The sequence below is a fragment of the Panthera uncia genome (genome assembly GCF_023721935.1).
Source record: "Panthera uncia isolate 11264 chromosome B3 unlocalized genomic scaffold, Puncia_PCG_1.0 HiC_scaffold_1, whole genome shotgun sequence".
Lineage (NCBI taxonomy): Eukaryota > Metazoa > Chordata > Mammalia > Carnivora > Felidae > Panthera > Panthera uncia.
The window spans coordinates 114,598,613-114,608,860 of NW_026057582.1; the positions used below are offsets into that span (position 1 = coordinate 114,598,613).

At 50.5% G+C, this 10,248-nt stretch overlaps 1 protein-coding gene across 2 annotated transcripts in view; it reads right to left on the reverse strand.

The window, feature by feature from the left end:
- PSTPIP1 (proline-serine-threonine phosphatase interacting protein 1) overlaps positions 1-9,703 on the reverse strand; it is a 46,753-nt gene extending 37,050 nt beyond the window's left edge. For both annotated transcript variants that reach the window (XM_049611899.1, XM_049611898.1), the window contains exon 1: positions 9,245-9,703. In XM_049611899.1, the coding sequence (XP_049467856.1) occupies positions 9,245-9,280 (36 nt within the window). In that variant the 5' untranslated portion in view covers positions 9,281-9,703. The remainder of the gene's footprint in view (positions 1-9,244) is intronic.
- Positions 9,704-10,248: the final 545 nt, after the last annotated feature.

A 10,248-nucleotide genomic window follows, 5' to 3' on the forward strand; every position in this document is an offset into this window, starting at 1 on the left:
GACTTCTTACAACTCAGAAAACACTAACAAAAGAGAGAGAGTATGAGCAGGGGAGGGGCAGAGAGAGAGAGTTGAGAGCTGTCCACACAGAGCTGAGGACACAGGGCTTGATCGCAGGAACCATGAGATCACAACCTGAGCCAAAATCAAGACTCGGACGCTTCACCGACTGAGCCACCCAGGCACCCCAAGAAATGAAATTCTGATGTCTGTTGAAACACAGATAAACCTTAAAGACATGCTAAGTGAAATAAGCCAGACACAAAAGGTCAAATATTGTATGATTCTACTTATATGAGGTTCCTAGGGTAGGCAAATTCATAGAAAGAAAGTAAGAGACGAGGGAAGGGAGATGAAGAGTTACTGTTTAATGAGTCCAGAGTTTCTGCTTGGGATGATGAAAAGTTCTGGAAATAGGTAGTAGTAATGGTCGTGCAACATTATAAATATATTAATGCTGCTGCATTGCACGTTTAAAAATGGTTAAAGTGTTGGGGCGCCTGGGTGGCTCAGTTGGTGAAGCATCCGACTTCAGCTCAGGTCATGATCTCACGGTCTGTGAGTTCGAGCCCCGTGTGGGGCTCTGTGCTGACAGCTCGGAGCCTGGAGCCTGCTTCCGATTCTGTGTCTCCCTCTCTCTCTGTCCCTCCCCCACTCATGCTCTGTCTCTCTCTCTCTCTCTCTCAAAAATAAATAAACATTAAAAAAAATTTTAAATGGTTAAAGTGTTAAGTTTTATGTTATGTATATTTACCACAATAAAAAAACATAATCGTAGATTATAAGGTTAAAAAGCAAAACGAAACAAACCTCTACCCTCTATTCATTCACAAGTGAGTCAAATGAGGTCACCTAAGTGGTAAAAGCCAGCTGTATGCTGGTTATCAGCAATGGCAATGCATCCAGCATCACAATTATCCACGCCAACGGTTCTCAACCCTGGCTGCACTTTGGAAACACTCAAGAACTTAGGAAAATACTGATGCCCAGCCTCCCACCCTGAAATTCTTATGTAATTGACCTTGGGTGTGGCCTGGGCATTGGGATGTTTGAGAAGGACAGTCCTACAAGGTTTGGCTCCCTGTCACATTTTCGATATTATCTCCAAGTACTACCCACCTCGGTCACTTGGCCTCAGTCACACAGGTCTCCTTGTCCCTTGAATATGTCAAGCACTGTCCTGCCTCAGCCCGTCATCCCCTCTTTCCTTCCCAGTATGGCTCAGCTTCTGTTTTCCCATGTCCACTGCTGGGAAACCCTGAGTCCCATCTGGCCACCCCATCGCTGCCTTGGCTGTGGTCTCTGGAGCTCCAGCAGGCACTTCCTGTTGCCCAATAGTGGGTGCTGTCAACACCAGCGGAAGGGGCTGTCATTCCCCCACGTTCTCCTCACCCACTGCTCAGAGTGCCAGGTCTTAGCGAACCACCGCACCTCCCAGTAACCCCCAAGGGCTCTCTGACCTAAGCCTGAGAAGGTAGCAGCCAGGTCTAGACCAGCAACCCCAAAGTCCACCTCGGTGGTATCCCCAGTCCCACATCCCCTCTGAGATTTCTGCCTGCAAAACAGGCATAAGAATACCAAGTTCACAGAGCTATTGTTGGAAGGAAATGCATCTTGTCATTTGAAGCCATGGGAATGACTCTCTGATGGCAGAATTTAATGTGTAATGGTGAACAGAGTTGGGGAGGCATTCTGGGAGTAGGAGGATGCACATACGTGGCTCACCCTGTAGTGTACATGCAATCCTAAGTCTGGGTCCCTTAGAACCTGTTTCTGGTCTGCTAACTCCCCATAGTGAGCAGCAGAAGGTGGTCCCCTTAGTGCTGCCCTTAGCCTCTTCATCTTTAAAGCCTCTGTCTTAGATGAGCATCACTCTGACATCCCACATGAGGAATCTGAAGTTCAGAGAAGGGAAATGATTCTCCCCGGCCCAGCAAGTGAAGGTGGAGGCTAGGAGAGGCATTAAAGAAGGCCTGGAGGGAGGAGCTGTTGGAGTGAGTCCAGGGAAGAGCCCCAGCACGGGCAAGCCCCCAGGGCACAGGGTGCTACTCTCTCTTGCTGGAAGTCCAGGCAGTTTCAGTTTCCACACCAAGTTCCCTTCATTGTGTGGTTTGCGGCATCAGCTAGACTCTGGGTGAGGAGGGAGGGCATCCCGCCCACAGCCTGCAGCTCCTTTTCATGATAGGAAGCATCCGCTGCTGGAGAGGGTGCAGGGAGGCAGAAGAAAGCGTCTCTGTCACCCCTTAAGGCCGGTCAGGACCTTTCACAATCTCCAGTCACTTTCCTACCAGTCGCCCTGCATGAGCCTGTGGGCCAGAAAACTGCCTTCCAAACCCATTGTGCCCACTCCCCACTTCCACACTTTCGTCCATGCCATTCCTTCCCCTGGGCTGCCATCTGCCAGCCTGCCTTCTCCCAAATCCTTGCCTGCCCTCCATAGCCCAAGCAAGGCCCTCCCGCTCCATTCCAGGGGGCTACCCCCGTGGTGTGTAGTACACAAGTCCCAGGAACTGGAGTGCAGGGGGTCATTGAGAAGCAGACCTTGTTTTCCACCAAGAATAAAATTGAGGGTGACCAAGGCTGCTGTGGCCAGTAGATCCTCCAGGTGACCTCTGCCAGCCTCACAAATGCACAGCAAGCAAAACCAGAGACCTCTGCCTCCTTCTCACACCATCAAACAGCTGGCCATGTCCTGGGAAATAGGCACAGATGAACCAAGTTCTTGGGCCCCAGGGGGACGATGTACCACAAAGTGCACACAGAGTATGTGCAAGAGGTAATGCTATCAAACCACAAATTTCACTTAAAATCTCAGGCTTGAAAACAGCAGTTGCTTAGTTTTGTTTTCAAGTATTTTCCTTTTAATGACATACATAATCTGTGTTCACTTACAGAAAATTAGAGGGGAAATGGAGAGAAAAATAACCCTACTTCCAAAATGACCGAAATCAATGTCAACATATAGAGTCAACATATACAATGTCATGTATCCTATAAGAATTATAACTGAACCAAGAAGAAACTAGTCAATCTCCTTGAATTCAGAGGCAGAATATGATGGTGTCCAATAGACCTGGGAGGGAGTCCCTGCTCTGCCCTGGACATGTGGCCATGGAGTAGGCCCGCCCATGCCTCCATTCAGGAGATAGGAGGACATTGACAGAGAGAGTTTGTCCTCACTCCTTCAGACGGCCATGGCCAAGGACACACTGGGAAGGCATTTGGTAGCAGCAAAGGCAGGACAGCTAGGGCCTCCCTCTCCTACCTCCTGCACTGTCTACAAGCCCCTGATGCTTGGGAGGACCCCTTCCCCAGCCACTGGCCTCCTTGGCCTTCAAGGCCATAGGGGCCTGCCCTGCTGCAAATTCTTGAAAAAAGTCTGAGCAGGCTTCAGTTCGTGGCAGAGCCCCTCCAGGCCTGGCCCTCCCAGCCCCTTCCAGGCCACTCCGGTCCCTCCTTCCTGCATAAAAAGGCTCCTGCCCAGCTAGAGATGTGGCCCCACTATCTCACTCAGGAATGTCTCTTCTCCTGGGAATCCACCCAAGAAAATAATCCTCAAGTGAAAAATTTTGATACACAAAGATCTACCCAATGCATCACTGTCTAGAGTAATGAATAATAGGCAGCAGCAACCTACATGTCCAACAATAGGGATTGGATAAATGAATCATACATCTACCAAATCCACAAGCTGGACTGTGTAGCCATTAACAATGGTGTTTTGAAACGAGGAAATCACACCCACACCCACACATGTTCAAAATGGAAGTATGATGAAAAGAGGCAGGAGCGTCCACAACAATGTGAGTATACTTAACCCTACTGAACTGTACACTTAAATGTTAAAATGATAAATTTCATGTTAAGTATACTTTACCACAATTAAAAATAAAGTTTAAAGTGAAAAGGGGTGCCTGGACCGCTCAGTTGGTTGAGCGTCTGACTCTTGATTTCAGCTCAAGTCATGATCTTGCCGTTCGTGGGATTGAGCCCCACACCCAGCTCAGCGCTGAAAGTGTGAAACTGGCTTGGGAGTCTCTCTCTCTCTCTGTCTCTCTGTCTGTCTCTCTCTCTCAAAAATAAATAAATAAACATTACAAAAGTTAAAATGCAAGGAAAAAAGGTACAGGAGAATACAAAATTGTGTACACAATGTGCTTGCACCTATGTCAAATAATGTTAGGGAAGCAGAGCAAAATATTACCAGTTGTCTTTGTGTGATGAGACTAAGGGTGCTTTTCTCCTGGCTTTCTCTATTTTCCTACTTTCTTCTTAGGATCTTATATTTATTGATTTTATTTCTTTAGAAGGTATGTACATAGCTTTAAGGGCTCAGAACAGAGTAGGTATCCAATGAGCATCAGCCTCTCCTGATTTTCTGTGAGGCCCCAAGACAGTGGTTGGCAGGCCCTGGGGTGGGGGACAGGCCAAAGTGGGGCCTCTATCCTAAATGGGGAACCTCAGAGTCTCAGAACTGGGAAGGGGAAGAGGCAACAGCAGCTGAGCCGGCACAAGAGGGGAGGGATGGGCCCATCCTCAGCCCCTGTGTATCCCTGGTGAGTCATTCCCCCACCCGGAAAGTGGTGCCTTCCTCTGTGCTCTGTCTGTTGGGGAGCTCAGCCCCTCCCAGGATGACACAGAGGTTTCCAGATGATGCTAGAGCCTAGCCTCAAAGGGGAGAGATGTGACTACAAGTCAGAGGGAAAAGTTCAGGCTTGCTCCCTCTGTCCCCTTTGGTGGTCCATCTTACCCCTTAGGGATGAGATGTCACTGTAATATATGTGGCCCATCCTCCTCAAGCCCTTACGTTTCGTTTTAACAACACCAAAAGGGATAGGATGTGGATCTCAATAAAACCTGGTTCAAAACTAGATTTTCCTTCTTAAAACAATACTCAGTGGCTTCTTCGCAAAGCCTGGGAGGGAGCCAGAGGGTGGGATGGGAAGGTACAGCTCAGAGCAGGGCACCCCGTGCCTGGCCCAGTTATTAGGGAACCTCAGTGTTCAGTGTTGGACAGTAACTTCCTTGAAGGCCAGTCTCACTCACCTGATTGGATGTGGGGGTGAGGGTAGGTAGGGATCCAGCTTAGACCACCTAGCAGAGAATACTGTTCAACAAATATTTGTAGAATAGAACTCAAAAGAAATGAAGGAGAAAATGGGTTCAGGAAGGCAGTGGAACCATGTTCATGCGTTCATTCTACAAACATAGACTGAACACTGTCCCTCGCTTGCCAGCCCTGTGTTGAGAATTTAGACAGATGTTTTCTGCAATAGAGTTTGGCTGCCTGCTGGGAGCCGAGACACTGGCAAGGAGACACTGGGAGGTGAGGGGCAGGACCTTGCCTTTTTTGGGTTTCTGTGCCCATCTGACTCACTGCTGGGCAGGTTATATGAGATCTAAACCCTTCTCAGCTCAGGCACCTGATATTCTTACCCTCAACTTCGTCTCACTGACAAGCCCCACTCTGAGGCCCAGCCACTAACTTCCTGCAAAGCTGCGATGCTTTTTATCATTTGTATGTGTAACAGAAATTAAATTATCCCTTCCTTCCCCCTGTGGCTAGTCCACCCCTGCCTCACTCCATAGTGGCCTGCATCTGAATGTTTTGCCACAGAAAATAGCAGGCTATAAATAAATACTGGGTAGTCACATTGATAAATTAGAAATACAGGCCTGTTGAGAAACAGAACTGGCCTGCTCCCACACTGAATGTTCCCATCACTTCTGAGCCATTATGTCGGCTTTTTATAATTTTTTGGTCTCCCACCTTGCTATCAGCTATCAGCTATCAGCTATCTGTCAAGCTGTCTTTAACAGTTCATATCACTCATCAATGTACATCATGTTCCATGTAGACCCCCTCTAACTGATACATCTATAAATTAAAAGCTTGGGGCCCCTGGGTGGCTCAGTTAGTTAAGCCTCTGACTTCGGCTCAGGTCATGATCTCGCAGTTTGTGAGTTTGAGCCCCGCGTCGGGCTCTGTGCTGACAGCTCAGAGCCTGGAGCCTGCTTTGGGTTCTGTGTCCCCCTCTCTCTGCCCCTTCTCTGCTCGTGCTCTGTCTCTCCTTCTCTCTCAAAAATAAATAAACATTAAAAAAAAATTTTTAATTAAAAGCTTGTTAAAATTATGGGTAAAATTAGAGTTCTTAAGCCCTAAGTAAAAATTATGGGGCATCTCATATGATTAAAGTATATGAGCTTTAATATAAGCTCTTAGCTCCTCAGAAACCGCTTGTGTTTCTCTTACTCTGAGCTAGTGCCAGGAATGGGGCTACATACCACCTGTGTTCTGGATGGTTGAGACTGCCGAATAACTGCAGTGCTATGGTGTTAGACATGATCCTTCTAGTTCATGGGCTTCCTTCCACTATTTAAGACTACTCATTTTGAACTGCTAAGCTATGGAATGGCTTGCCTTGGGCTGGGGTAGGGGGAAAGATGGGGGAGGGGCAGGTTGGGCTCTGTCCCTAGTATTTCTACAGCAGTAAGATCACTGTCTTTTGTTTTATAGATTTGTCTGTAAACTGAGCTTCAAAATACTTCTATAAACCTCGTCTGATCTTCTTACTTCTCTGGGAGGTAGGAAAAACAGACATTTTCCCTCCAACTTGCTGATGTGGCCCAAAGACCCAGTGATCTACTGTGTTGATAGAGGGTGTTGAAGCACCTTGGGTGAGAGCCCCAGACACTGGAGCTAGCCTGTCAGGGTTTAATCCCCACTGTGTGACCTTGGGCAAGATATTTAAGCTCTGTGCCTCAACTTCCTCCTCTGAATAATAGAGATAACAATAGCATCTACTTCATCAGTTTAAGTAGATGAATAGATCAACAGTCCTGAGAACAGTACCTGGCACTTCTTTAGTACAAGTAAGTGTCATTTGTCCTCATGGGCTGAGCTGAGCATCAGGGAGAGGGGTTAGAATTCAGAGCCCTGGGGTCAGTGATGATGACCATGACCTCCTGGTGTGTTTGCCAGGCTCAGGGTGAGAGGCTCCCACTGGGCACTTCTCTCTGCTCTGGCCTTGCCTAGGCTATACCCTCACTCCAGTCCAGGGAGCCAGCAGGGGAGGAGAGGAGGCACTGGAGGTCTTGAAGCCTGCGATGGCTCAGAGGTGGGGCAGGCACAAAGCATGGCTGGATGTCCCTTAGAAAGCCACCACAGCTGCAGCTCCTTTATTGCTGCTGCTGCTGTCCCTGCCACACCTTACCCACTCTTATGCCATCCCCCACTGCCCAGATTCTGCCATGGGGGCTGCTCCTTGCCAGAGCTCTGCCCTCAGGAAGGTGGGGCCAGGGGCCCTGGGGTGGGACAGACGTCCTAGAGGTGAAACGATCAGGGTCTCCTGGTCTGCCCTGGGCTACAGAGCACCCTGGATTTCCAGGCCCTACCTCTTTCCCCCACTTTTTACTCTAAGTCACAGCAGAGGTGATGACTCACTGCCCCACCCCCTACTGCAGCCAGCACCCCTTTGAGAGGACCCAGTTGCCAGCCTGGTACTTGGGCTGGGCTGAGCCAGGTCTGCCTCCATTGTTTTCTCTGGACTGAGCCCACCTCTTCTTTGTAGAGATGGGGAAACAGAGACCCAGAGAGGAACGGAACGGGTACCCTCCCCAGGTGGCCCTCTGCCCACTGTGTGGTCAGGGCAGGTGAGAAGCAGGCCACTCATATGTTGGCCACAAGCCCCAAGCAGAGCACGGCCCGGAACGGAAGGAAGGCCTGGCTTGTTAACTGTCATCCTCCTAGCCACAGGCCCCAGGAAAGGGCCCAGGGAGGGCCAGGATATTGTCTAAGGCTGAGACGGCTGAGTGAAGGACCAGGGAGTCCTCTGTGTGGTTGAAGGGAGGCACTCTCAGGACAGCCTCATTCCCCAGCTCTAACCAGAGAGGTCTCCGCTTTTTCCCATGAGCTGCTGGGGACAGCCAGAGCTTGAGAAGCAGAGGAAAGATAGAGGCAGGGCTGCTAAAAAGCTGAGGGGATCTGGGGTCCAAAGTGGGCTTGCAGGCTGTGTGGCCCATGCCAAGCCATTTCACCTCCACAAGCCTATTGCGTGCCATCATTTCATGGGGGAAAGGATTTGAAGTATGCTTGCACTGAATTTAAGAAAGTTAGCAAGGAATTGCCCAGCCCTGCTGCCTCCTTAAAGGACCCCTAAAGTCTGCAAAGAAGAGAGGTTATATCAGGAAAAAAGAACTGTCATTTGATTACATTAGATCACCTTTTTAAATCCTCCCATTCAGTTGAGATGCTTATTAATATTTATCTGGACTGTATAGCTGGAGAAAATGAGGCTCAGAGAAATAAGATAGCTTGTCCAGTCTCTAAGTAGCAGGGCCAAGATCCCAATTCAAGTTTGTCTGGTCCCCAAACCCATGACCCCCCCCTCCCTCCTTCACCTCACATGGCCTCCTCAAGCCCCTATCCATATATTAGATTTTCCTTTTTTAAAAAATATTTTTAGGGGTACCTAGGTGGCTCAGTCAGCTAAGTGTCCAACTTCGGCTCAGGTCATGATATCGCAGTTCGTGAGTTTGAGCCCTACGTCAGGCTCTGTGCTGACAGCTCAGAGCCTGGAGCCTGCTTTGGATTCTGTGTCTCCCTCTCTCTTCCCCTCCCCTGCTTGTGCTCTGTCTCTCTCTCTCTCTCTCAAAAATAAATAAACATTAAAACAATTTTTTTTAATTTTTTAAAAGTTTATTTATTTTGAGAAAGAGAGCGTAAGTAGGGGAGGGGCAGAGAAAGAGGGAGGGAGAGAGAGAGAGAGAGAGAGGGAGAGAGAGAGAATCCCAAGCAGACTCTGCACTGTCAGCTCAGAGCCTGATGCGGGGTTCAAACTCCTGATCCCCAAGATCATGACCTGAGCCGAAGTCATACGCTTAACCGACTGAGCCACCCAGGCACCCCTAGATTCTCCTAAAAAGATCCTGCAGTGGGGAGATGGTCTCTCAGAGAAATCAGGCCTGGGTGTTTAGAGGATATCCCTCCCCCACCTCACTGTGGAGAAGTTTGCAGAGAAATCAGCACCCCAGGCCAAGGACCCCCTTCATCTTCCAACTCAGAAGGGACAGAAGCCCGGGTCACCTCCACAATAATTAAGACCAAAACATCAACCTCTATATTTATGAGCAAACCTCCTTCCTGGAGCCACACCCCCACCGGCTGCCGAGGGGGAAATTTCAGTGGAGCCAGCCTCCCCAGAGCCCATTCCACTTGTTCAATGCCCCAGCTGTCTTCACTCACCCAAAAGGCATCTCTGAACTGAAGCTGGGGCATCATCTTCAGGCAACTGCCACGGCAAAGCTTGCTCTCCTGCCACAGACAGGGCTGAACGAGGGCCAGGAGCCAGGCGCACCGTCCCAGTCCCGACAGGGCTGGCCCAGGCCCCCCCTCTCTGGCCGGCACCGTTTGCAGCGGCTCAGAAGGCAGCCGCAAGCCAGAGAGGAGCTGCCGGAGGGAGGAAAAGGGCTCAACCTGTTTTGTTTGGGGCTAGAATCAGCAGCAAAATGAGGAAGGAGCAGTACCCTTCCAGGGATGGGAGGGCGGGCCCTGGTGTCCGGCAGGCCCCTTGCCAACCCTGTGGTGATGGAGACACAGTCCAGGCTGCAGGACTGAGAGCAGGGATGCCAGCCGCAGTAGCCAGCAGGAGAGGCAGGCTGGTGCACAGGCCAGGCGGGAAGGCAGCCTGGGGCCTGCGCAGGAAGGTTTGTGCAACCTCCCCCCCCCCCCCACCCCGCCCGGGGCAGGCACCGGGCCCTCGCCCACAGGAAGTGGAGCCGCGGTGCTCCCTGGTGCAGCCCCGCCTGACACCTGCCACTCTGCTGCCCGCCTCCACTTGCCCCCTTCCAAAGCCCTAGCTGGGCCATTCTCAGAGCCCATAAACTTAGGGAGCCTGAAGCCCACCGAAGGTGTGGGTGAGGATGGGGCAGGAACCCCAGTGCTGTCGCCCACCATCCCAGCCCCATGGCCAAGCCAGGTGCAGAGATGCTAGATCTCCACTCCCCAGCAGCAAACCATACTGGAGGGCTCACCCAGGTCCAGGACATCGCTATCACTCATCAAACCCTGGCTGCCTAGTGCCTCAGTCCACAGTCTGCCCTCAAGGAGCTCGCAGCCTGGGGGCAGACAGCCCTGTGCTATTGTTGGGTGGGGGTGGGGGGCAGGGGGGTGGGGGGAGTGGAAGACAGAGATGGAGTGACTAGGTAACTAGCAAGGGAAAACAGCCTGAGGTCTCATAAGCACTGCCC